At 42.1% G+C, this 24,464-nt stretch overlaps 1 protein-coding gene across 10 annotated transcripts in view; it reads left to right on the top strand.

Moving 5' to 3' along the window:
• The window catches only part of ADGRB1 (adhesion G protein-coupled receptor B1), a 290,949-nt gene that overhangs the window by 210,094 nt on the left and 56,391 nt on the right, over positions 1–24,464 (top strand). For all 10 annotated transcript variants that reach the window (XM_056820734.1, XM_056820738.1, XM_056820736.1 and 7 more), the window contains 3 exons: positions 836–986; positions 4,312–4,381; positions 18,476–18,542. In XM_056820734.1, the coding sequence (XP_056676712.1) occupies positions 836–986; positions 4,312–4,381; positions 18,476–18,542 (288 nt within the window). The remainder of the gene's footprint in view (positions 1–835; positions 987–4,311; positions 4,382–18,475; positions 18,543–24,464) is intronic.

The following is a 24,464-nucleotide window of genomic DNA, read 5'->3' as shown; positions in this document are numbered from 1 at the left end:
CAGGTTTGAACGCAAGACCTCTCCTCTCCAGGCCTGGTGCTCTATCCACTGTGCTTCCTAGCTGCCTCCTTAAATATGTTTATATTAATTAATAGGATGTATTAATTATATTATAATTATATTTAATAACAAAATAACAACAATAATAAATTATATTAATATATTTAAATAGTGTTTTTTATCTAGTAATACTGTATCTATTACTTCATTTCCCTGGTAGGAAATACTCTTGGGAGGTATTCAGGGGCTTCTCATCCGCAGTTTATTGAGCCTTTCCCCCAAGATCAGATTGGCCCCTAACTTTTGGCATGGAGCAGAAGAGCCCTGATCTCAATGCCAGATGAAGGTCTAACTCTGAATTCCACAAGGAGGAATCCTAATAATTACTTCCTAAGCATTGACTCATAAAGGCTCTAATTCTAATGTCACTGACCCAACCCTAATCCTAGGCATCAGGTTAGCTATAATCCAGGGCTCTAAATCCTAAAGGCAATCCCAGATTGAGGCATAAATCCATGTCTGAACCAAGTCTGAGCTCTGGCCTAAAGTGAGCTCTAACCCTGTTGGTGTAGCCCAAGCCCTAATCTGGGCCATCAACTGAGTATTTGCTCTGCATATGTCCTGAGTGTAACCCAGGTAGTCTGAGTCTCAGCTCTGGGGGAAGAGAGTCCCTGTCCTGTGATATCCCCTGTGCTCAGGCTGGCTGTGGCTCCTGCACCGCTCTGCGCCACTCCTCGATGCTCTGGTAGCCTGCTCAGAGGACCCTGGTGAGGAGGCCAGGCTGCCCCATGATCCCTGCTGTGCTTACCCTCCCTTAACTTCCTACCACTTGCAGGTGATCTGCACCCTGGTGGCTGCCTTCCTACACTTCTTCTTCCTGTCCTCCTTCTGTTGGGTGCTCACCGAGGCCTGGCAATCCTACATGGCTGTTACTGGGAGACTTCGCAACCGCATTATTCGAAAGCGCTTCCTGTGCCTCGGTTGGGGTAAGTGGAACCCGGGATCCCTCCCGTGCTCTAGGCAGTGGGGTACTGGGAAGGAATGGGGGTAAGGCCCAGGCCTGGGAGAGGGGATACCTGGGCTTCATCCTAAAATAAAACCTTTGGACTTAGATAATGTCTGAGGCTCCATCTGGCTGAATATTCTGATATTCTGCATCCCTTCTACTCTGATTCCTACTTTTTCATTTGGGTGCATCCAGTCCTCTTGCCCTATGTTGAAAAAGATACAGATTTTTTATGAGCCTGTGTCTGTCTCAGTTTCTTCATCTATAAAATGGGGATAATAATAACACCTAGCACTCAGGATTATCATGAGGATGAAACCAGGTAATAACAACAAAGGATTTAACACTATACCTGGCACAGAGTATGCACTATATAAATGCTAGCTATTATGATGATAATTATTTGTTGCTGTAAGAATCAAATTCGATTCTATTTGTAAAGCATTTTGAAAACCTGAAAGTACTCTATAAATGCCATCTATTATCGGGTTTACAGTTATTGCTACTTGTGATAATAATCATCATGATAATATAAGCCAATAATGTGATATGGCAGCCCAAAACCTCATGCCATCCTAGGAATGCCAGAAAGGGGCATCACTCAGACAGAGGGAGACCATAGTCCTCATGTTCCGAGCCCCACTTGGGTGAAGTCGGTCTAGGGCAGACACCAACAAGCTGTATTGCTTCCAGAAGGCGATGGTCAAATAGCAAAAAGACTGAAGAGCGTGTCTTGTGAGAGTTCACTGAAATGGATGAGGTTGTTTAGTCTGGAAAAGAGAAGACTTAGTAGGGTCATCAGAACTGTCTTTAATGCTGTAGAAGAGGGATTGGACTTGTTCCGATTGGCTCTAAAGAACAACATGGTGCAGTTGATGGGTGGAATTTGCAGAGAAACCAATGCAGAATTCCTCCCTTAAAAACGACTTTCAGGACAGCAAGGTAGTATAGTGGATAGAATACCAAGCTTGGAGAGTCAGGAGGTCCAGGATTCAAATCCAGGCTCTAACACTTCCTAGTTTTATGACCTGGATAAGTCACTTAACCCTGATTGCCTAGCCTTAACCACTGTAAAGAATTATCACTACCTTAAAAATTGATACTAAGACAAATGGTAAAGGTTAAAAAAAAAAGAATGACTTTCTAACACTTAGAGCTTTCTAGAGTTTGCCACTTAGAGTTTGGTCAGACATTCAAGATGTCATGGCCATGCATTGCATCCTGGGCCATCCTCAGTCTTCTTGACTTTAGTCCTGCCACTGGCCCTGGATAACTAGAAGAGTGAGGCTGAGGTCTTGGTGCAACTTTGCTTCATTTAAATCCAACTCATACCCAAGTCAAGACATTACCCTTGATCTTCAAAAATGGAGGACAAACATGAACAATAGGCTGCCTTGGGAGGTGACAGGTCACCCTAGCTGTTGACTTAGATAAGGATGGTCATGGTGGTGGCAGTAGTTATCCTGCTGTTAAGGAGAGATTTCTCTTCCAGGAACAAGTTGAACAAGATTGTCTTGAGATCAGTCAATTAACAAGCATTTATCAGGTGCTTAATATGTACCTGATACTGGAGATAGGAAGACAAAATGGCATAATCTCCTTAGCATCAAGGAGATTATATTCTATTGGGGGAGATGATAATCTATACATGTAAATATTCACAAAATAAATAAATGGTAAATTTGAGATAGAGGAACTCTAGGAAGTATCTGGAACAGATGGGACAGAAAGGAGATGTTACATGATGATGTGTAACTTGGTGATACTTGAAATAAGCTTAAAGCAAAGCTTGAAACTAAGAGCTAGAGCTGAGGAGACATTGGGGATGATCCATGCAAAGGTAGGGTGGTGGGAGATGGAATGTTGTGCATGAAGAACAGCAAAATAACAAACAAACAGTTTGGCTTGAAAGCAACGTGTATAAGAAGTAATTGTGTAATAAGCCTAGAAAGACAGCCTGGAAACTGGTTTTGATGGACTTTAAATGTCAAACAGAGAAATCAACATTTGAATCTAGAGGCAATAGAGAGTCACTGACATTTATTGAACATCAGAGAGACATGGTAAGATATTACTAAACCGCAGATCTTACTCCCTAAGCTGTGGGGCAGATGGATTGGTGTCAGGGAACGGAAAGACCTGAAGCAGGGTGACCAGTTTCAGTGGTCCATGTGAGAGGTGATGAAGGATGAAGCTAGGGTGATGATTGTGTGGGCAGAAGGAAGTTAGGTAGATGGTGAATCAATAAGACTTAATCAAAGGATGAGGAAGAGTAAAGATTTGATGTAGATTATGGTTGTGAACCTGAAAGAATGATGGTATTGGTAGCAGAAAAGGGAAATTTATAAAGAGAAGTAGGTTGGGTTGGGTGGGGGGGGTGATAGAGATATTTAATATTTAATGCTGTAATAAATTTGGAAGTATCCATTAGATATTTGGTGATGTAATGACTAGAACTCAGGCAAGATACCAGAGGTGGCTATATAGATCTGGGAGTCCTCTTTGGAGAGAAAATAATTGAACCCATGAAAACGGATCACCAAAAGAGAAAGTCACTGAAAGAGAAAGTTCAGAGACAAAAGAGAAGAGGGCTCAGGACAAAACCTTGGTATACCCATCATAAGATGAGATAAGATAATGATTATAGTCCAGAAAAAAAAGTGACTGAGGAATAGTAAGATAAGTAAGAAGAAAATCAAGAAAGTGTAGGGTCATAAGAACCCAGAGAGAAGAGGTTAACCAGGAAGAGAGGGTGGCCAACAGTGTCAAATGTTGCTGAGAAATCAAGAAACATGAATACTGAGAAAAGTGGCCATTGAATTTGTTACTTAAGAAATCACTGGTATCCTTGGAGAGAATGAATTACTTCTAACTATGAGGCTCTAATCCCATGAAATATAATTCTTCCCCACGGCAGTCTTTCAGATTCTTAGGGACAAGTCTTATTTATGTCCACTTCAAGTCTTTCCTTCTTCAGATTAAACATTCCCTGTAAAGTTTCATTTGACCTGGCCTTAAATTGACCCTCTGGAGCTTAACCCCAGTTTACTGAAGTCCTTCCCAAAATGCAGTGCTTGTGATTTAACAAGGAATAATGTTCTAAATTGACTAAGTAAATTAATTCAAAAGGAAAAAAATTGGCAGCAACCAACACAATAGGGCTGTTGAAAGGCATCACAGTTTCTACCTCTGAAATCTTGGGCTGACAAGCTCTGTGTTGGAGACTGGGGGCAGTGAGGGTGGTTGGATAACAGGTGTGGTGGGATCTGACAGTATCTCTCTTTTTTTTCCATTTCCCTCTTTAGGGCTTCCTGCTTTAGTTGTGGCCATTTCTGTCGGATTTACCAAGGCCAAGGGCTACAGCACAGTGAACTAGTAAGTACTGAGACCTTGGCTCCTTTTACTCTCCCTGTATGAGAACTCAGAACTGCAAGTTGTGGTTTAACTGAAGGCAGGGGAATGGGAATTAGTTTAAATCCTCATTCCCCAACACCCACACAGACCCCTTCAAAAGCATAGAGGTATAAATAGTCATTCATTAAACATCCCCTGGGCACTGAGCTCAAGGATGAATTGGACCTGGTCACTGCCTTCATAGAGCTATACAGTCTAACGGGGTGCAGATAAGGGACAAGAGACACAAATATTGGGGACTTAATGGAATAATGAAAATATCCTTGAGTGTGGAATCAGAAGCTCTGAGTTTAAATCCAAAATCCTTTATGTAATACCTTTATGATCTTATACCAGGGCCAGAAGGTGGCACAATGGACAGAATGCTGGGCCTGGAGTCAGGAAGACTCACCTTTCTGAGTTCAAATCCAGCCTCAGATACTTAATAACTGTGTGGCCCTGGGCAAGTAACTTAACACTATTTGCCTCAGTTTCCTCATCAGTAAAATGAGCTGGAGAAGGAAATGGCAAACCACTCCAGTCCCTTTGTCAAGAAAACCTGAGATGGGGTCACAAAGATTCAGACACAACTGAAACAACTGAACAACAAAAAATGACAAGATAAATGCCATGAGATAAGAGACTATAAAGACCCAGAGAAAGGAGAGATCTTTTCTGATTGAGGAAGAGTCAGGAAAACACCTTGAGAAGGGTGACACTTGAATTGAGGCTTGAAGGATGGGAAGGATTTTAGCAATCAAAGCAATTGTGGAAGACATGAGAAAGAGAAGAGAGCAAGCATATTTCCAACAAAGGGAAAAATCATTAGCAAAGGCAAGAAGGAGGAAAGTAAGACTCAATTTGGGATCAATAAATTGTCCATAGGAACAAAGGATTTAGGACTAGACGCACTGAATCCCATCCTCACCTTTTTTCAGAGGAGCTGAGTGAGACCCAGAGAAGAAAGGGGATTTCTCCATAGCAGTATAAATGGTTAGGTGGCAGAATCTCACTTTGAGTGAATAATGAATGACTGAATACTCATTAAGCTCTTACTACTTGTCTAGCCTTTGGGATACAAACATAAACAAATGAGAATGAGAGTTCCTGCCCTTGAGGAGCTTATGTTCTAAAGGAAGGAGGCAGGGAGACCACACATAAAGGGTTCTGGGGCCATCACACCAGGATGCCTTGACAGGGTCATGCGTGGTAGCTGAGGAGACCACAGAGTGGTCCTTGGTGAGATGTGACTGCCCACTCTATCCCCTTTACATGACCTCTTTCATCAATGCCCCTTACCTATGAATTGACATGATTATTATTCCCCCCTAGTCTCAAAAGAAATAATGCAAGAGCAAAACACCTGTACCCTAATTCTTCAAAACATCACCAAAAGATCAGACCCTCAAACCCAATCCCAAAAGACAATCATGGGTTAACTTTTACTTAGGTACATAATTCCCAGCAAAACCGAAGCTGCAGGCCAAGTCCAAAACTTTCTCATGAAGCCAGTACACAAATCAATCATAGAGGCCCATACAATATGTACAGGTACAATACAGGTACATTAAACTTCAATATGCCTCAGTGATTCAATTACACAAATCAGTAACTCAAACTCCCTAGTAAGCCACCTGTGACAAAATCACTTATCTTGTATTCTGTCTGTAATCACAATACAAAAATATAGAATGTTAATCAAGTGATTTGTTAAAAGTTAATGTATCGGACTTCCGGTTAAGATGGCGGCTTAGAGAAAGCTGAAGTTCAGATCTCCGGAAAACCCTTCCCGACCGATCTCAAACTAGAAGCTCCTAAGGCGCCGAAATTCAAAACGATCAACAGCACAGACCCTGGGAACCCTCCTCCTGGACCTGGACCCGGTTCAAAAGGTACGGCTCCCCTTAAAAGCCAGAACCCGAGATCCCTCGGACCTCAGGGGTAGGAGCGCAGAGTCCAAGGCTCCCGGAAGCGGCAGCCGCGCCGGGCTCAGAGAGCAGGGTTTGAGGAACAACAACCCTCAGGGTCTTCTACCCAAGTCCCAGTCCGGGTGAAAGTTACTGCCTGGGGCTTCCGCTGCAGAGAGCCGGTAGGTCCGGGTGAAAGTTACTGCCTGGGGCCTCCGCTGCAGAGAGCTGGTCAAAACAACAGCAACCCTCAGGGCAGGCAAGACAGCCTCACGGGCTGGATCCTGCTATCCAAGTCTCAGTGAAAGTCTGTGCTCTCGGAGCTTGGGGAAGCGGCAGCCCATCCCCCCGCAGGCCGACGAAACAGCCTCACGGCCAGGGATTCTGAAGGCAACTTCCGGAAATCGAGCCAGGGGGAGAGTGTGGCCTCGTGGTCCGACCCTTCCATTCCAGTTCCAGTGAGGCATATTCAGTTTAACCCAGGGAAAGCTCTTAGAACCAACATCTGCCCAGGACTAAAGCCACTGATCACCAGACAAAGACAAGAAAAGCCAATCCTCCACGTTCAGAGATGACAAATTCCACAGAAGCACAGAAGCCCCAAAATACCAAGAAAAATAAGAAGAAAGGGGCGACTCTGGACACATTCTATGGAGCCAAAATACAAAATACAGAGCAGATAGAAGAAGATATACAAGAAAATTCTCCAAAATCTTCCAAAGGAAATAGAAACTCTCCACAAACCCATGAAGAATTTGAATCAGAAAGGACCAAAAAGATGGAAGCCCTCTGGGAGGAAAAGTGGGAAATGATGCAAAAGAAATTCACGCATCTACAAAACCAGTTTGACCAAACTGTAAAAGAAAACCAGGCTTTAAAGCAAGAACTAATAAAGCAAAGCCAAAACACCAAGAAATTAGAAGAGAACATAAAATATCTCACCGACAAGGTGATAGATCTGGAAAACAGGGGGAGAAGAGAAAATTTAAGAATAATTGGACTCCCAGAAAAGCCAGAAATAAACACCAAACTGGACATGGTGATACAAGATATAATCAAAGAAAATTGCCCAGAGATTCTAGAACAAGGGGGCAATACAGCCACTGACAGAGCTCACAGAACACCTTCTACACTAAACCCCCAAAAGACAACTCCCAGGAATGTAATTGCCAAATTCCAAAGCTATCAAACAAAAGAAAAAATCCTACAGGAAGCCAGAAAAAGACAATTTAGATATAAAGGAATGCCAATCAGGGTCACACAAGACCTTGCAAGTTCTACGCTGAATGATCGTAAGGCATGGAACATGATCTTCAGAAAGGCAAGAGAGCTGGGTCTCCAACCAAGAATCAGCTACCCAGCAAAACTGACTATATACTTCCAAGGGAGAGTATGGGCATTCAACAAAATAGAAGACTTCCAACTTTTTGCAAAGAAAAGACCAGAGCTCTGTGGAAAGTTTGATACCAAAAATCAAAGAGCAAGGAATACCTGAAAAGGTAAATATTAAGGAAAGGGGAAAAATGTTATCTTCTTTTACTCAAACTCTCTTCTATAAGGACTACATTTATATCAACCTATGTATACTAATATGTGGGGAAAATGTAATGTATAAATAGGGGGTAAAGAAAGACCAAATAGAATAATGGTTCTCACACAAAGATTCACAGGGGAAGGGGAGGGGAAGAAAACTCCTATAAGAAGGAGAGGAAGAGAGGGGGAGGGGTTACTTAAACCTCAATCTCAGGGAAATCAACTCTGAGAGGGAAAAACATCCAGATCCATTGGGATCTTGAATTCTATCTTACCCAACAAGGGTAAGGAGAAGGGAAAACCAAGGGGGGGAGGGGGAGAGGGAGAACAAAAAGGGAGGGAAAGAGAGGGGGGAGGGGGAGGGAACAAAAAGGGAGGGACTAAAAAGGGAAACATCAAGGGAGGGGACAAGGGGGACTGATTCAAAGTAAATCACTGGACTAAAAGGTAGAGCCGAAGAAGAAAAGGTTAGAATTAGGGAAGGCAATCAAAATGCCAGGGAGTCCACAAATGACAATCATAACTTTGAACGTGAATGGGATGAACTCACCCATAAAACGTAGACGAATAGCTGAATGGATTAGAATCCAAAACCCTACCATATGTTGTCTTCAAGAAACACACATGAGGCGGGTTGACACCCACAAGGTCAGAATTAAAGGATGGAGTAAGACCTTCTGGGCCTCAACTGATAGAAAGAAGGCAGGAGTGGTAATCATGATATCTGATAAAGCCAATGCAAAAATAGACCTGATCAAAAGGGATAGGGAAGGTAATTATATTTTGTTAAAAGGGACTCTAGACAATGAGGAAATATCATTAATCAACATGTATGCACCAAATAATATAGCACCCAAATTTCTAATGGAGAAACTAGGAGAATTGAAGGAAGAAATAGACAATAAAACCATACTAGTGGGAGACTTAAACCAACCATTATCAAATTTAGATAAATCAAATCAAAAAATAAATAAGAAAGAGGTAAAAGAAGTGAATGAAATCTTAGAAAAATTAGAATTAATAGACATATGGAGAAAAATAAATAGGGATAAAAAGGAATACACCTTCTTCTCAGCACCACATGGCACATTCACAAAAATTGACCATACATTAGGTCACAGAAACATAGCACACAAATGCAAAAAAGCAGAAATAATGAATGCAGCCTTCTCAGATCACAAGGCAATAAAAATAATGATTAGTAATGGTACATGGAAAACCAAATCTAAAACCAATTGGAAATTAAACAATATGATACTCCAAAACCGTTTAGCTAAAGAAGAAATCATAGAAACAATTAATAATTTCATCAAGGAAAATGACAATGGCGAAACATCCTTTCAAACCTTTTGGGATGCAGCCAAAGCGGTAATCAGAGGCAAATTCATATCCCTGAAAGCTCATATTAACAAACAAGGGAGAGCAGAGATCAATCAATTGGAAATGCATTTGAAAAAACTCGAAAGCGATCAAATTAAAAACCCCCAGCAGAAAACCAAATTAGAAATCCTAAAAATTAAGGGAGAAATTAATAAAATCGAAAGTGATAGAACTATTGATTTAATAAATAAGACAAGAAGCTGGTACTTTGAAAAAACAAACAAAATAGACAAAGTACTGGTCAATCTAATTAAAAAAAGGAAGGAAGAAAAGCAAATTCACAGCATTAAAGATGAAAAGGGGGACAGCACCTCCAATGAGGAGGAAATTAAGGCAATCATTAGAAATTACTTTGCCCAATTATATGGCAATAAATACACCAATTTAGGAGAAATGGATTAATATATACAAAAATACAAACTGCCTAGACTAACAGAAGAGGAAATAGAATTCTTAAATAATCCCATATCAGAAATTGAAATCCATCAAGCCATCAAAGAACTTCCTAAGAAAAAATCCCCAGGGCCTGATGGATTCACCTGTGAATTCTATCAAACATTCAGAGAACAGTTAACCCCAATACTATACAAACTATTTGACATAATAAGCAAAGAGGGAGTTCTACCAAACTCCTTTTACGACACAAACATGGTACTGATTCCAAAACCAGGCAGGTCAAAAACAGAGAAAGAAAACTATAGGCCAATCTCCCTAATGAATATAGATGCAAAAATCTTAAATAGGATACTAGCAAAAAGACTCCAGCAAGTGATCAGAAGGATCATTCACCATGATCAAGTAGGATTCATACCAGGGATGCAGGGCTGGTTCAACATTAGGAAAACCATCCACATAATTGACCATATCAACAAGCAAACTAGCAAGAACCACATGATTATCTCAATAGATGCAGAAAAAGCCTTTGATAAAATACAACACCCATTCCTATTAAAAACACTAGAAAGCATAGGAATAGAAGGGTCATTCCTAAAAATAATAGACAGTATATATCTAAAACCAACAGCTAATATCATCTGCAATGGGGATAAACTAGATGCATTCCCAATAAGATCAGGAGTGAAACAAGGATGCCCATTATCACCTCTACTATTTGACATTGTACTAGAAACACTAGCAGTAGCAATTAGAGAAGATAAAGAAATTGAAGGCATCAGAATAGGCAAGGAGGAGACCAAGTTATCACTCTTTGCGGATGACATGATGGTCTACTTAAAGAATCCTAGAGATTCAACCAAAAAGCTAATTGAAATAATCAACAACTTTAGCAAAGTTGCAGGATACAAAATAAACCCACATAAATCATCAGCTTTTCTATATATCTCCAACACAGCTCAGCAGCAAGAACTAGAAAGAGAAATCCCATTCAAAATCACCTTAGACAAAATAAAATACCTAGGAATCTATCTCCCAAGACAAACACAGGAACTATATGAACACAACTACAAAACACTCGCCACACAACTAAAACTAGACTTGAACAATTGGAAAAACATTAACTGCTCATGGATAGGACGAGCCAATATAATAAAAATGACCATCCTACCCAAACTTATTTATCTATTTAGTGCCATACCCATTGAACTACCAAAATACTTCTTCACTGATTTAGAAAAAACCATAACAAAGTTCATTTGGAAGAACAAAAGATCAAGGATATCCAGGGAAATAATGAAAAAAAACACATATGATGGGGGCCTTGCAGTCCCAGACCTCAAACTATATTACAAAGCAGCAGTCATCAAAACAATTTGGTACTGGCTAAGAAACAGAAAGGAAGATCAGTGGAATAGACTGGGGGAAAACGACCTCAGCAAGACAGTATACGATAAACCCAAAGATCCCAGCTTTTGGGACAAAAATCCACTATTCGATAAAAACTGCTGGGAAAATTGGAAGACAGTGTGGGAGAGACTAGGAATAGATCAACACCTCACACCCTACACCAAGATAAATTCAAAATGGGTGAGTGACTTAAACATAAAGAAGGAAACCATAAGTAAATTGGGTAAACACAGAATAGTATACATGTCAGACCTTTGGGAGGGGAAAGGCTTTAAAACCAAGCAAGATATAGAAAGAATCACAAAATGTAAAATAAATAATTTTGACTACATCAAACTAAAAAGCTTTTGTACAAACAAAACCAATATAAATAAAATCAGAAGGGAAACAACAAATTGGGAAAAAATCTTCATAGAAACCTCTGACAAAGGTTTAATTACTCATATTTATAATGAGCTAAATCAATTGTACAAAAAATCAAGCCATTCTCCAATTGATAAATGGGCAAGGGAAATGGATAGGCAGTTCTCAGATAAAGAAATCAAAACTATTAACAAGCACATGAAGAAGTGTTCCACATCTCTTATAATCAGAGAGATGCAAATCAAAACAACTCTGAGGTATCACCTCACACCTAGCAGATTGGCTAACATAACAGCAGAGGAAAGTAATGAATGCTGGAGGGGATGTGGCAAAGTAGGGACATTAATTCATTGCTGGTGGAGTTGTGAACTGATCCAACCATTCTGGAGGGCAATTTGGAACTATGCCCAAAGGGCGACAAAAGAATATCTACCCTTTGACCCAGCCATAGCACTGCTGGGTCTGTACCCCAAAGAGATAATGGACACAAAGACTTGTACAAAAATATTCATAGCTGCGCTCTTTGTGGTGGCCCAAAACTGGAAAACGAGGGGATGCCCATCAATTGGGGAATGGCTGAACAAACTGTGGTATATGTTGGTGATGGAATACTATTGTGCTCAAAGGAATAATAAAGTGGAGAAGTTCCATGGAGACTGGAACAACCTCCAGGAAGTGATGCAGAGCGAGAGGAGCAGAACCAGGAGAACATTGTACACAGAGACTAATACACTGTGGTATAATCGAACGTAATGGACTTCTCCATTAGGGGCGGTGTAATGTCCCTGAACAACTTTCAGGGATCCAGGAGAAAAAAAAAAACACCATTCATAAGCAAAGGATAAACTATGGGAGTGGAAACACCGAGAAAAAGCAACTGCCTGAATACAGAGGTTGAGGGGACATGACAGAGGATAGACTTTAAATGAACACTCTAATGCAAATACTATCAACAAAGCAATGGGTTCAAATCAAGAAAACATCTAATGCCCAGTGGACTTACGCGTCGGCCATGGGGGGTGGGGGGGAGGAAAAGAAAATGATCTATGTCTTTAACGAATAATGCTTGGAAATGATCAAATAAAATATATTTAAAAAAAAAAAGTTAATGTATCACTTTTCCAATTATCTCTCTTTGAACATGTGTGTTAGGTAATGTTATCTGCATGCCAAGAAAATAGGTATAAAAATAAATCCCAGGCCTGGGAATGTCAGAGCAGATGTTAGGTGCAAAGCAATCCCATGGCTGTAATGATTAAGCTGTCTTCCTTTTGTTATTTATTTTGAGTGATCATTCGCCACCAGTAGGGAAACCCTGGAGTTGCGAGTGAGGCTGGACCCTGAAAGTGGCAAAAGGGGAGCTAGAAAGGGAATGATAGCACATGGTGGCATGGTTTGGAAATGGATGGACAGTGACATGGCAGGAGAAGACAAAGGTTCCCTGTCAAGAATTTAGAATCTCAGAGTCCAGGTTCTGGTGAAAGAGAGTGTTCTTCCACAGTAAATTCATTGGAAGGAGTTAGTTTATTTTGATCTAGATACTGTAAGCACAGAGCAGAGGGCCCTCCACAGAGCAGAGGTTGAATAAATGTAGTGACTTTCCATTCCACCATTTTCATTGGCTGGAGCAAAGTGTTTGGAGGAATGAGAGGTAAGATTAGAAATATAAATTTTTATGGTTATGGAGGGTTATGGAGGGCCTTGAGTGCCAGGTTAAAGAGTTTGGACTTGTATATAGCTTGGGGTGTGTGTGTGTGTGTGTGTGTGTGTGTGTGTGTGTGTGTGTGTGTGCATGTTTTCTTTCTTTTTAGATTGTGATCTCATTGATGGCAGGCACTATCTTTTGCCTTTTGTTTTGGTATTCCAAACACTTAGCAGCCTGCCATGTGCCTGACACATAGTAGACACGAAATAAATATTGATTGATTAGACATTTTCTTGTGGGTAGTGAGTCACTATAAGCATATTCTAAGCAAAGAAATTACCCGAGAGGCAGTATGGTACAATAGACAGGAATTCATTTCCCTCATCTATAAAGAGCTTTATAGAACTAAAAAGAAATTAGAGTTATTATGATCACTAAACAAGTGAACGGTTTAAAAACCACTTTGGAAACTCTGTGTGTATTTGGAGTCATAAGGCTTGTGTTCAAAATCCGCCTCTGACACTTATTACCTATGTGATCCCAGACAAATTTTTGAGCCCCTAGAACTCAGTTTCCTCCTGTGAAAAACAAGAAGGGCTGAATTAGTCGGTCTCTGAGGTCTCTTATAGCTCTAAATATGTAAATCGATGATTAAAGCTGGGCTTTAGACCTATGACTCAGGTCATAGGAACAGCTGGGTGACTCAGTACACAGGGCCAGGCCTAGCGTCTGGAAGATCTGAGTTCAAATCTAACCTCAAACACTTCCTAGCAGTGTGCCCCTGGGTAAGTCACAACCACTATTGCCTAGCCATTATTCCTCTTCTGTGTTTGAATCTATACTTAGTATTGATTTGAAGATGGAGGTAAAAGGTTGTTTGTTTGTTTGTTTTTTTCGGAAAGAAAAGAAATAGGACTCAAACATTTTAATTTGGATGGGGAAGAGACTAGAAGTCAAAAGATGAACTAAGAGACCATTGCAGGACTTCAGGGGGACAGTATTGAGGGTCTAGACTAAGAAAACTAAGACAATGAGGCCTCAGAAACCTGGGAAAGAGTGGCACAGTCATGAGTGTCCTGGTTTCAGAGAGACTGAGGTGGAGGTGGATGGAGGAATTAGAGACAGAGAGCTAACTTCAGTGAGGGGGCAGAGAGATGATGAGTTTGGCATTTGGGAAGAAACTGGAGAAGAGGAAGAGAGAGGAAGGGAGGAAGCCCAAGGGGGATATCAGGAGCCCAGGATTTTATCAGCACAGCACTGGCTGCCCACTAGCATTAGGCAAAGAGAAACCTTGGCACCTTGGCACCAGCCACTGTCCCCAGTGATGTCTGCAATCCTGGTGAAGGAGGGGAAGAGCGACAAAAACAGAGGGGAAGAAAAACAGTAACAAAAGAGAGAGACTGAGAGAAAGAATGCGACAGAGTAAGCAGAAAGACAGAAACAAAGACAAAAATGAGGACAAAGAAAGACTGAGAAGCAGAAACATGGAAGGGAGGGGAGGGAGAGAGAGGGAGAGGGAGACAGAGAGGGAGAGAAGGAAGGGAGAGAGAGAGAGAGAGGAAAAGGGAGAGAGAAAGGGAGAGACATACAGACAGGCAGACAAAGGGAGAGAGAGGGAAAGAGGGAGGGAGGGAGGGAGAGGGAGAAGGAATGGAGAGAGAGAGGAGGAGGGAGGGACTTTGTGAGTCAAAGAAAGAACTAGAGAGGAAATGAGAGATACACATAGAAACAATGTGACTGAAAGAGAAAATGGGACACAAAACCACAGAGATGTTTCTAGGGTAGAGAAGCAGACAAATAAGCACAGAGTAAAGGTCCAGCACAAGGGGCAGGTCAGATCCTACTCTCTGCCACTAATTTGCATCATCTTCTTAGATAAATCCTCCCTCCTCGCTGATCCTCAGTTTCCTCATCTGTAAAATGGGGCTAATATTCCCTGAACCAATTCCTTCATGGAATGGTTATGTGGAAAGAGCTTTATAAAATTTAGAGCTCAAAAGAAATGGGAGTTTTTAGGATTGTCAAAACAGAGAATGTTTTAGAAAACACTTTGAAAATTCTAATGCATTTTATTATATGGACAATGGTAGAAAGAAACCAAAATTGTCAGAACCAGAAGAGAACTCCGAAATTATTCAGTACAGCTAATCTATTTTATAGATGGGAACATTGAGGCACCTCCAGGGAATCTTGGGCATAATGGAGAGTGCATTAGCTCTGCAGTCGGAGGTCTGGGTTCTAATTCTTCCTTTGATGCTATCTGTGTGATTCTTATAAAGTCACTGAGCCAAGGTTTCTTCATCTGCAAAATCAAGGTGTTGGACTGGGTGACCTGAGAGATTCCTTTCATCACCAAACCTAAGATTCAATGACTAAGGGCAGCTAAGTGGCATAATAGAATATAGATGACTGGACTTGGAATCAGGAAGATACCTCTTCATGAACTCAAACCCAGTCTCTGGCATTACCTAGCTGTGTGACCCCTAGGTAAGTCACTTAACTCTGTTTGCCTTGGTTTCCTCATCTGTAAATCAGGTTAGAGTGGGAAATGGCAAACCACTCCAGTATCTTTCTCAAGAAAACCCCAAATGTGGTCATAAAGAGTCAGACACTACTGAAAAACACCTGAACAACAAGAACGTAGAAGCAAGATTTGAACTTGGGTCCCAAGTCCATCAGAGCTCTTTCTCCTATAGTACACTACCTCTCCTGGGTATCTTATTTTCCTGATTCTCCCTCCCTTCTACCCCAAGCAAGAAATGACTCAAATTCCTTGTGGCCCTGAATCCCTAGCCATCTCAAATACATGACAAAAATATCATTTGTACCAAAAAAAGTAATTTGTACCAAAAGGAAACTTGGAGGTCCTGTGGTCTAATCCTCTCATTTTATACATGAAAAAAAAAATTTAAATGTAAGACTCAAATGAAATAATGCAAATATTTTGCAAAACTAATAATGATATTTATTATTATTAATTTGTTAATATTATTGATATTTACTACTTTTAAGATCCTTACCCCTTCTGTCTTAGAATCAGTGTCTTTTATTGGTTCCAAAGCAGAAGACTGTTAAGGGCTAGACAATAAGTGTTAAATGACTTGCCCAGGGTCACTTAGCTAGGATGTATCTAAGGTCAGATTTGAACCCAAGGCCTGTTTCTAAGCCAGACTCTCAATTCACCCAGCCACTTTGCTACACACACACAAACACACACACACACACACATAGTTACTCTGTGTGATTTTAGGTAAATCATTACAAGTCCCCCCCCCCCCCGGGCCATCAGACTTATTTTCATTTGTCAAAGGAGGAAGTTAGCCTCAATGACTCTTAGGGTTCCTTCCAGTTGTGAATATTAAGACCCTTCCATCTTATATCTGACCTTATACTCTAGTTCCATGAATAAGTGCTTAGAGAGCTTGGGCAGGGTGTGGGTGCACACTGTGCTGGAGCCTCCTCATTGGTCCTTTGCTTTCCTACATCCTGGAGGTCTATGCAAATTCCTTTCACTCTCTGGACCTAAATTTTCTCCTTTGTTAAATGAGGGCATTGATCTTTGAGATGCTCCCCCCACATACACATCCACCCCAATAGTTTATGACCATATTAACTTCCCTCCTTAGGGGATGGGCCAACAGGGATGCTCCTTCAAGGCATGGGCAGATCATCCCCTTGCCCTGGGCATGCCTATGGTTGCCTGTGCCAATGTCATATTTTTCTGCTAGACAATATCTTGTAGATATTTACTAACATCCTTGTTGTTCAGTTGTGTCTGACTCTTCATGATCCATTTGGGGTTTTCTTGGCGAAGATACTGGAGTGGTTGGCCATTTCCTTCTCCAGCTCATTTTATAGATGAAGGAACTGAAACAAACAGAGTTAAGTGACTTGCCCAGGGTCACACAGCTAGTAACTGTCTGAGACCAGATTTGAACTCATAAAGGTGTCTTCTTGATTCCAAGCTCAGTGCTGTGCCACCTGGTTGCCAATATCCTGCTAACAGATAGGTCAGAGTAAAGTATGGGCTGTGTCCTGTAAAATGATAATGATGACTATTCCCCAGAAACAATTAAATTACTTTTAATTCAACCAATTTGAATTGTCTCATAGTCCCAGGCTCTGAACCCACATCTGTCCTGCTCCAGCTTCTTGTGTAACCTTAACTAAGTCATCTGAATTCAGTGGGCATCTGTTTGCTTTTTGTTGTTATTGCTATTCCTTTACCTTTTTGTCTTAGAAATGATAGTAAGGATCAGTCCTAATGCAGAAGAGCAGTAAAGGCAAGGAAACTGGGGTTATATGACTTGCCCAGGGTCACTCAGCAAAGAAATATTTACTTAACTACCCCTTATCTGTGCTTTTGACTGATCTGATTTCCCAGCGGAATCATAGACCTTTGGAGCATCCCTCTGCCAAGCCTCGCTGTCTTCTCTCTCACCCAAGAGCAGCTCCTCACATTTTGGATAGAATACTAGACCTGGAGTCAGGAAGATAGAAGTTTGATTCTTTGAAATACTGCTTCAGAAACTTACTGGCTGTGAGACCCTGGGCAAGTCCCATAACCTTTCTTAGCCTCAATGTCCTCATCTGTAGAATGGGGATGATAATGACTTGCCAACAGCATGGTGGGAGCTGAAATGGAAGCCTAGTTCTGACAAGTAAAAGCCTATGGAAGTCCAGGTACCCACCCAGAGATATGGAGTCCTAGGATGCGGTATTGGGGAGATAAGAATGGTGACCAAAGTGCAGATAGCATAGAGATGTGACGGTAAAGAAAAGAGCCAGACAAAATTATGCTTCAGGGCATAGAGTAAGGAGTGGAAGGGATTTTTCTATGGTCTTGCCCTGCTAGGATAGGAGATACCCTTATACCTTTGGAGAGGTTCTAGGAGAAATGTTCACCCCAGGGTGTGCTCTACCCTCCTGTGTTCACTAAGTTATTGGGTAGATTCTAAAATGTTATAGAAACAGAAGTTGTATTTAATCTGGGATAGAAAGGAGGGAGGTGATATAGTGGATAGAATGCCAGGTCTGGAGTCATCCAGAAAGACTCATTTTCCTGAGTTCAAATCTGACCTCAAATACTTCCTAGTTGTGTGACCTTGGGCAAATCACGTAACTGTTTCCTCTGTAAAATGAGCTGCAGAAGAAAATGGTGGACTACTCCAGGATCTTGGCCCAGAAAATTCCCCCAAAAGAGTCAAGAAGAGTTGGACATGACTGAAAAACAACTGAACACCAAAAACTTAATTAGGGAAGGCTTCCTGAGAGCTAGGCATGAAGCAAACTTTGGTGAGAAGCTAAAGGGGTCCTTCCAGGTAGGAGCAGAGGCAAAATAAGACTGCCATAAGGCAAGAGCAAAAGCTAAGGAAGAGAGGGATGACCTATTTGGTGGGAAAATCTGTACTAACCAGCCTGTGTTCTCTGATCCCTTTCTTCTAGCTGCTGGCTTTCCTTGGAAGGGGGACTGCTGTATGCCTTCGTGGGACCAGCTGCTGCCGTTGTCCTGGTACTGCCTCCCCAGCACTGGCTCCTTCCTGATTCCCCATCATCCTTTTCTAAGGCCCTTTATCCCCCTAAGTCTGGAGAAGAGGTGACCTTGTCTCATCATCCCCCTCCATCCCACCAAAGACCCTGGGAATCAAGAGACCTTGGTTTGAGTTCTGGTTTTGCTGATGTCTTTCTGGGTTGCTTTGGGCAGGTTCCTGGGGCCTAAATTGACTTCTCTGTAAAACAGGGGCAATCAACTGTAAATCCCCTCCACCCTAGAGAGTCTCTGAATGTATTAATTCACTGTGTGACCTGGGTGTCAGCCTCAATTCTCTGAGCTTGTTTTCCCATCCATAAATAAGGGCCTGGGACTTGATGATGTCTACAGCCCATTCTTAGCCCTGGACAATCTGTGGTTTTCCTCACTCCTTGCATAACCTTGAATAAGTCATTCCCCACCAAACCTGGCTCAATTGCTTTCACCTGGGCTCAATAGTCTCCAAGGAGCCATTCCCACCTAAACCATCCAAGATTTAAAATTTCCATAACATCATAGTCAAGTATTGAGTAGAGATGGACCACTTGTTCTTTGTACTCAGAGTAGTTCCATTTACTAAGCATTCATCCTGGGCTTCCAGTGTCTAACTCAGCTGGATCTATCTTCTGTGCTCAACTATGCCATGAGTGAGCCTGGAGAAGGGGTCCAAGTGACTTCCCTTGAGACCATGCCACATAATACTTCTGCTAATGGCTAGATTTGCTATTTCTCTTACTGTCCGGGCCTCAGTTTACTTCTGTGTAAAATGGGAGCCATAATACCAGCATAAGTTTTTTCCTGATTCTATATCAAACTTTCCAAGACACTTTATCCCCCTTTTCAGTTATTTCCGACTCTTTGTTGACTCCATTTGGGATTTTCTTGGCAAAGATACTAGAATGGTTGACCATTTCCTTCTCTATCTCATTTTCCAAATGAGAAAACTGAGGCAAACAGAGTTAAGTGACTTGCTCAGGCTAGGGGATGAGTGTCCTTATCTCACCATCTCCTTTTGTCCCAACAAAGATCCTAGCAATCAGTGAACTCAGTTTATACATCCTAGCTCTGTTGATGATTCTCTGTGTGATTTTGGGCAAGTTTCTGCTTCTCTCTGAGCCTATTTCTGCTATAGAAAAAGGATATTGAGAAGTAGCTACATGGATCAGTGAAATGAGAGCAAGGCCAGTGATGGGAGGTCCTGAGTTCAAATGTGACCTCAGACACTGTTGACTCTGTACAACTCACTTAACACCAATTGCCCAGCCCTCACTGCTCTTCTGCCTTGGAACCAATACTTATTAGAAGGAAGGTAAAGATTTAAAAAAAAAGAAAAAAGGTATTGATCTAGTGATCTGTATCAGACTCTGCAGATCAACCTTGAGAGGGAGCTGTCTAGTATACAGTTTAAAAAGATACACATTCAGGAGACACTGGTTTCTCCTTTTACGAGTCTAAAGACATCTCTGGGTTTAATCAGGGATCCTTCTTTTTAGGGAAGATAATTTGACGATTGAAACAAATGAGTCTAACAAACTCCAATCTGATGATGTTCAGTAGGCTTTTATTAAGTACCTACTATGTGTCAGGCCCTATTGTGTGCACCAGGGCTACAAAGACCAAAACAAAACTGTTCCTGTCCTCAGTCAGCTTAACTCTACAGGAAGAGAGAGAATGTATGCCGATAAGTGGTACAAAGTATATTCTAAGCAATTTCAGAAGAAAAGCACTTAGTAAGTACCTACTATGTGCCCGGCCTTGAGCTAGGGCCTGGGGGAAAATACAAAGCTTAGACAAGAGTCGATCCCTGTCTTTATAGAGCGTTCAATCTAGTAGGAGGTTTTGACACAAACACAGGTAACTTTAATGCCCCACATTATTTGATAAGGGTATTAGAGATGTGCTCTTGGAGATCTGAATGGTGATAGTAGAGGAGGAATAACTTGAGTTGTCCCCCTTTTTTCTTTTAAACCCTTACTTTTTGTCATAGAAATAAGTATTGGTTCCAAGGCAGAAGGGCAGTAAAGGCTAAGCAACTGCAGTAAAATGACTTGCCTAGGGTGACACAGCTAAGAAGTGTCTGAGGTCAGATTTGAACCCAGGACCTCCTGACTCCAGGACCAGCACTATGTACTGAGCCACCAGAGTTGACTTTTAAAGGTCATATATTCAGGAATAAAAACAGATGGAAGAGACAGGCATTCCAAGCATTGGAAACTACTTGAACAAAAGCCTACAATCAGAAAAGTTCAGGGTTTCTTGGAGGTAAAAGGTAGATCAGTCTGGCTGGCTGAAATATTAAGGGTTTGTAAGGGAATCATAAAAAGTGTCTGGAAGGATAGGATATGGCGAGATCATATAGGGCCTTGAATGCCAGGCTAAACTTTATTTCCTAGGCAATAGTGAAATATTTTGAGCCAAGAAGTGACAAGACAAAAGCTATATATAAGGGAAATTATCTGGCAGCAAATTGATGGATTGGAGGGGCAGGGTAGAGGTCTGGAAAGAGAGACAGAGATGGAGACAGAGTAATAGCAAAGTCAAGGCAGGCTTGTCCTAGGGCAGAGTCCATGGGAGTAGACAAGAGAGGAAGACAAGGACTCTGTAGGGAATAATCAACAGGATGGGGGAACAGTTTAGGACAGCCTCCTCCCTCATGACTGGAGGTGCCATAGCCAGTTCTGCATAATAGCCAGATAGTACAACATTTGGCAAATCATGTCCCCTCCCCTAGTACAGGCACACAGTCAGTCAAGAGGCATTCATGAAGTTCCTACTGGATGTCAGGCAATAGATTAAGCCCTGGGGATACAAAAAAAGGCCTAAAAAAACAGTCCCTGTTCTCCAAGACCTCTTATTCTAATGGAGAGGGTACTAGTTTTAAGGGGGATTAGGAAAGGCTTCTAGAGAAGGCAAGATTTTAATCCAAAACTGGAGGGAAGGCTAGGAAACCAGGAGGATCTCTCCCTCCCACTCATTCTTTCTCCCTCCCCTTCTTTCTCTCCCTCTCTCTTCTTTTGTTCCTCTCTCTCCCTCTCTCTCTTTCCCTTCTTTCCTCTCTTCCTTCTTCCTCCTCTCCTTTCCTCTCTCCCTCCCTCTCTTTCTCTCTCCCATGTTTCCTTGTCTCTCTTTCTCTCTGTCTCCATCCCTCCCTTTCTCTCTTTCTCCCTCCCTCTCTCTTGCTCTCCCTCATTCCTTGTCTCTGTCCATCTCTCTCCCTTCTTCCCTCTTTCCCTTCCTCCTTCCCTCCCTGTCTCTCCCTCCTTCTCTCTTTCTCTCTCCTTCTGTCTTTCCTTCTATCTTTCTGTCTCCCTTCCTCCCTTTCTCTCTTTCTGTTTCTCTTTCTTTCTCCCTCCCTCTCTCTTGCTCTCCCTCCTTCCTTGTCTTTGTCTCTCTCTCTCCCTTCTTTCCTCTCTCCCTTCCTCCCTGTCTCTTCTTCCCTCTCTTTTTCTTTCTCCTTCTCTGACTTTCTGTCTCTTTCTCTGTCTCCCTTCCTCCCTTTCTCTCTTTCTTTCACCCTCCCTCTCTCTGCCTGTCTCTCTCTCCTTCTCTCACACTCACCCATACACCCATAGCCCATTTCTTTAATCAATAGACATTTAGTAAGTACCTACACTGAAGAAACAAATGAGATTGAAGTACTTCTGGCCCTCATTCTAGCCAAAGAGATAGCTGGTGTGTAATAAAGAAATTCAAGGCAGTTTGAGGAGGGGGCAGCACTAGTAACTGAGGTGACACATAAAGGCCTCATGCAGAAGACAGAGTTTGGGCTAAACTTTGTAGGAGGTTAGAGATTCTAAGAGAGGCAGAGGTGAGGGGCAAAGGCATTCCAAGCATGGAGCACAGCCTCTGCAAAGGCAAGGGGATGCAGACAAAGTATCTTATGTGAGGAACAACAAGAAGGCCCATTAGGCTGGCCCAGAGAGAGGGAGAATGGGAGCGATGCCTAATAAGCTGGGAAGGAGATTCCCTCTCTCTCCTGGAGAGGCTTGAGCCAGCTTGTGAAGGAGTTTAAATACCAAAGCTGGGAGTTTGTTTTGATGGTTGAATTTCCACAGAAGAAGAAAAGGGATGGGAAGTCATTTCTGCTGGGCAGAAATAGCACAATCCAAAACTAGGGGGGCTAGGAAAGTGTAGGGCTTATTCACAGGGGTTTGGAAAGTTCCAATGAGAAACTGGATTTGAAGTCACTTTGGACATTCTAAAGTGCCACCCACGCCCATGGGCGTTTTTCCACCTCCCCATGCCTGCTCCTTCTACATACCTTGCACTCCTGAGATGCGGAAACTGGCTCAGGGAGAGGATGCTGTGGGATTTTAGAGCAGAATGACTTTAGAGATCTCAATATGACTCCCTCATTTTACTGAATAGGAGCTCTTAATGACAAAGCCAAGACTCAGACTTGGACCTCCTGACTTCCAGCCCTCTGCTGTGCTTCTGTCCAGTATTGCCTCCCTGGTTCTCTTCCCTGAGAGTATCCCTGTCCCCAGCAGAGATCCCCACATACTCCCTTCTTGAAGGTACCAAAGAGGAAAGAGGTTGTTGGGCACCAAGGAAATGGCAAGTCAGAGAAAAACTAAGCGAGATCCTGGAAGGGGGAAAGGGGCATCTTCATTAGCTCAGATCAAATAGAGTTAACTCTTCTCCCTCTTCTCCCTTCCCCTGACCACCCCTCACCCCCTCCTGCCCTGATGATCCCTCCATTGGCCTGAAATTCTCAACTTTCACAGGCCAAATGACTGTGCCCAAGGGCAGGGTTGAAATTCCATTTCAGTGCCCACCCCCAACCCAATACAAGTAGGTCCCATTTTAAGCAAACCGCATATTTTGTTTTTTCTTATTTTGAGAGAGCTTCAGGCTTAAAATCCAGATAAATCCAGGATGATTATTCACATGTGTAAAGTATTCCTGGCTTTAAGGATACCTTGAGTGTCTAAGCCTCTGTTTACATCCAAGAATTTGTTTCCTAATCCCATATTTTATTTTTAAACTCTTACCTTCCATCTTAGAATTAATACAGTGTATTGGTTCCAAGGCAGAAGAGCAGTAGAGACTAGGCATTGAGGGTTAAGTGATTTGCCACACAGTTGGGAAATGTCTGAGGCCAGATTTGAACCCAAGACTTCCTGTCTCTGGCCTGGCTCTCAATCCACTAATCTACCCAGCTACCCCATTCCCCTATTTTTTTTTAAAGGCAAACACGGTTAAGTGACTCGTCCAGGGTCATGCAGCTGAGGTCAAATCAGATATATGAACTCAGGAATATGAGTCTTTCTAACTCTAGGCCTAGCACTCTATCCACAGTAGCACCTACCTACCCTAATCCCATCACAATTTGAGCTGAACAGAGTTGAGGATTATGGTAATGGCCATGATAGGAAGAGGGAGGTAGAGGGACAGATAGGACAGAGAAATTAAAAACTAGGGCTTGAGGAACCCTCTCCCACTCCCATTCAGCATTATCCATGAAAAGAAATGACTAGAACTGGTGGACAGGCACATTTGACTCCACACCAAGAAGAGCTCCCTAATAATTGGAGCAGTCTAAGCAGACTAGTGAGTGGAGTTGAGAAGTAGGGAACTCCCCATCAGTGGAGATATTTCAACAGAGGCAGTGGCTCAATAAGGATTTTTGAAGCACATACTTTGTGGTAAGCAGTAGGAATAGAGAAGTAAAAACATGCCCTCTGCCCCTCCAAGGGCTCTCATTGTCCATAGAGGTACAAGATCTGTGCCTTGTAGGGACAGCTAGGTAGCACCATGGATAGCACTTGGAGTCAGTCCTGGGTTCAAAGAGGATTTCAGACACAGTTATGTCCTAACTATGTGACCCTGGGCAAGTCACTTAATCCCGATTGCCTATAGGAAATAGATTGATATAGAATAGATTAGAATATAGATTTCCCG

The sequence above is a fragment of the Monodelphis domestica genome, chromosome 3, assembly GCF_027887165.1.
Source record: "Monodelphis domestica isolate mMonDom1 chromosome 3, mMonDom1.pri, whole genome shotgun sequence".
In the NCBI taxonomy this organism is placed as follows: domain Eukaryota; kingdom Metazoa; phylum Chordata; class Mammalia; order Didelphimorphia; family Didelphidae; genus Monodelphis; species Monodelphis domestica.
This window is presented reverse-complemented; position numbering and strand designations above follow the sequence as displayed.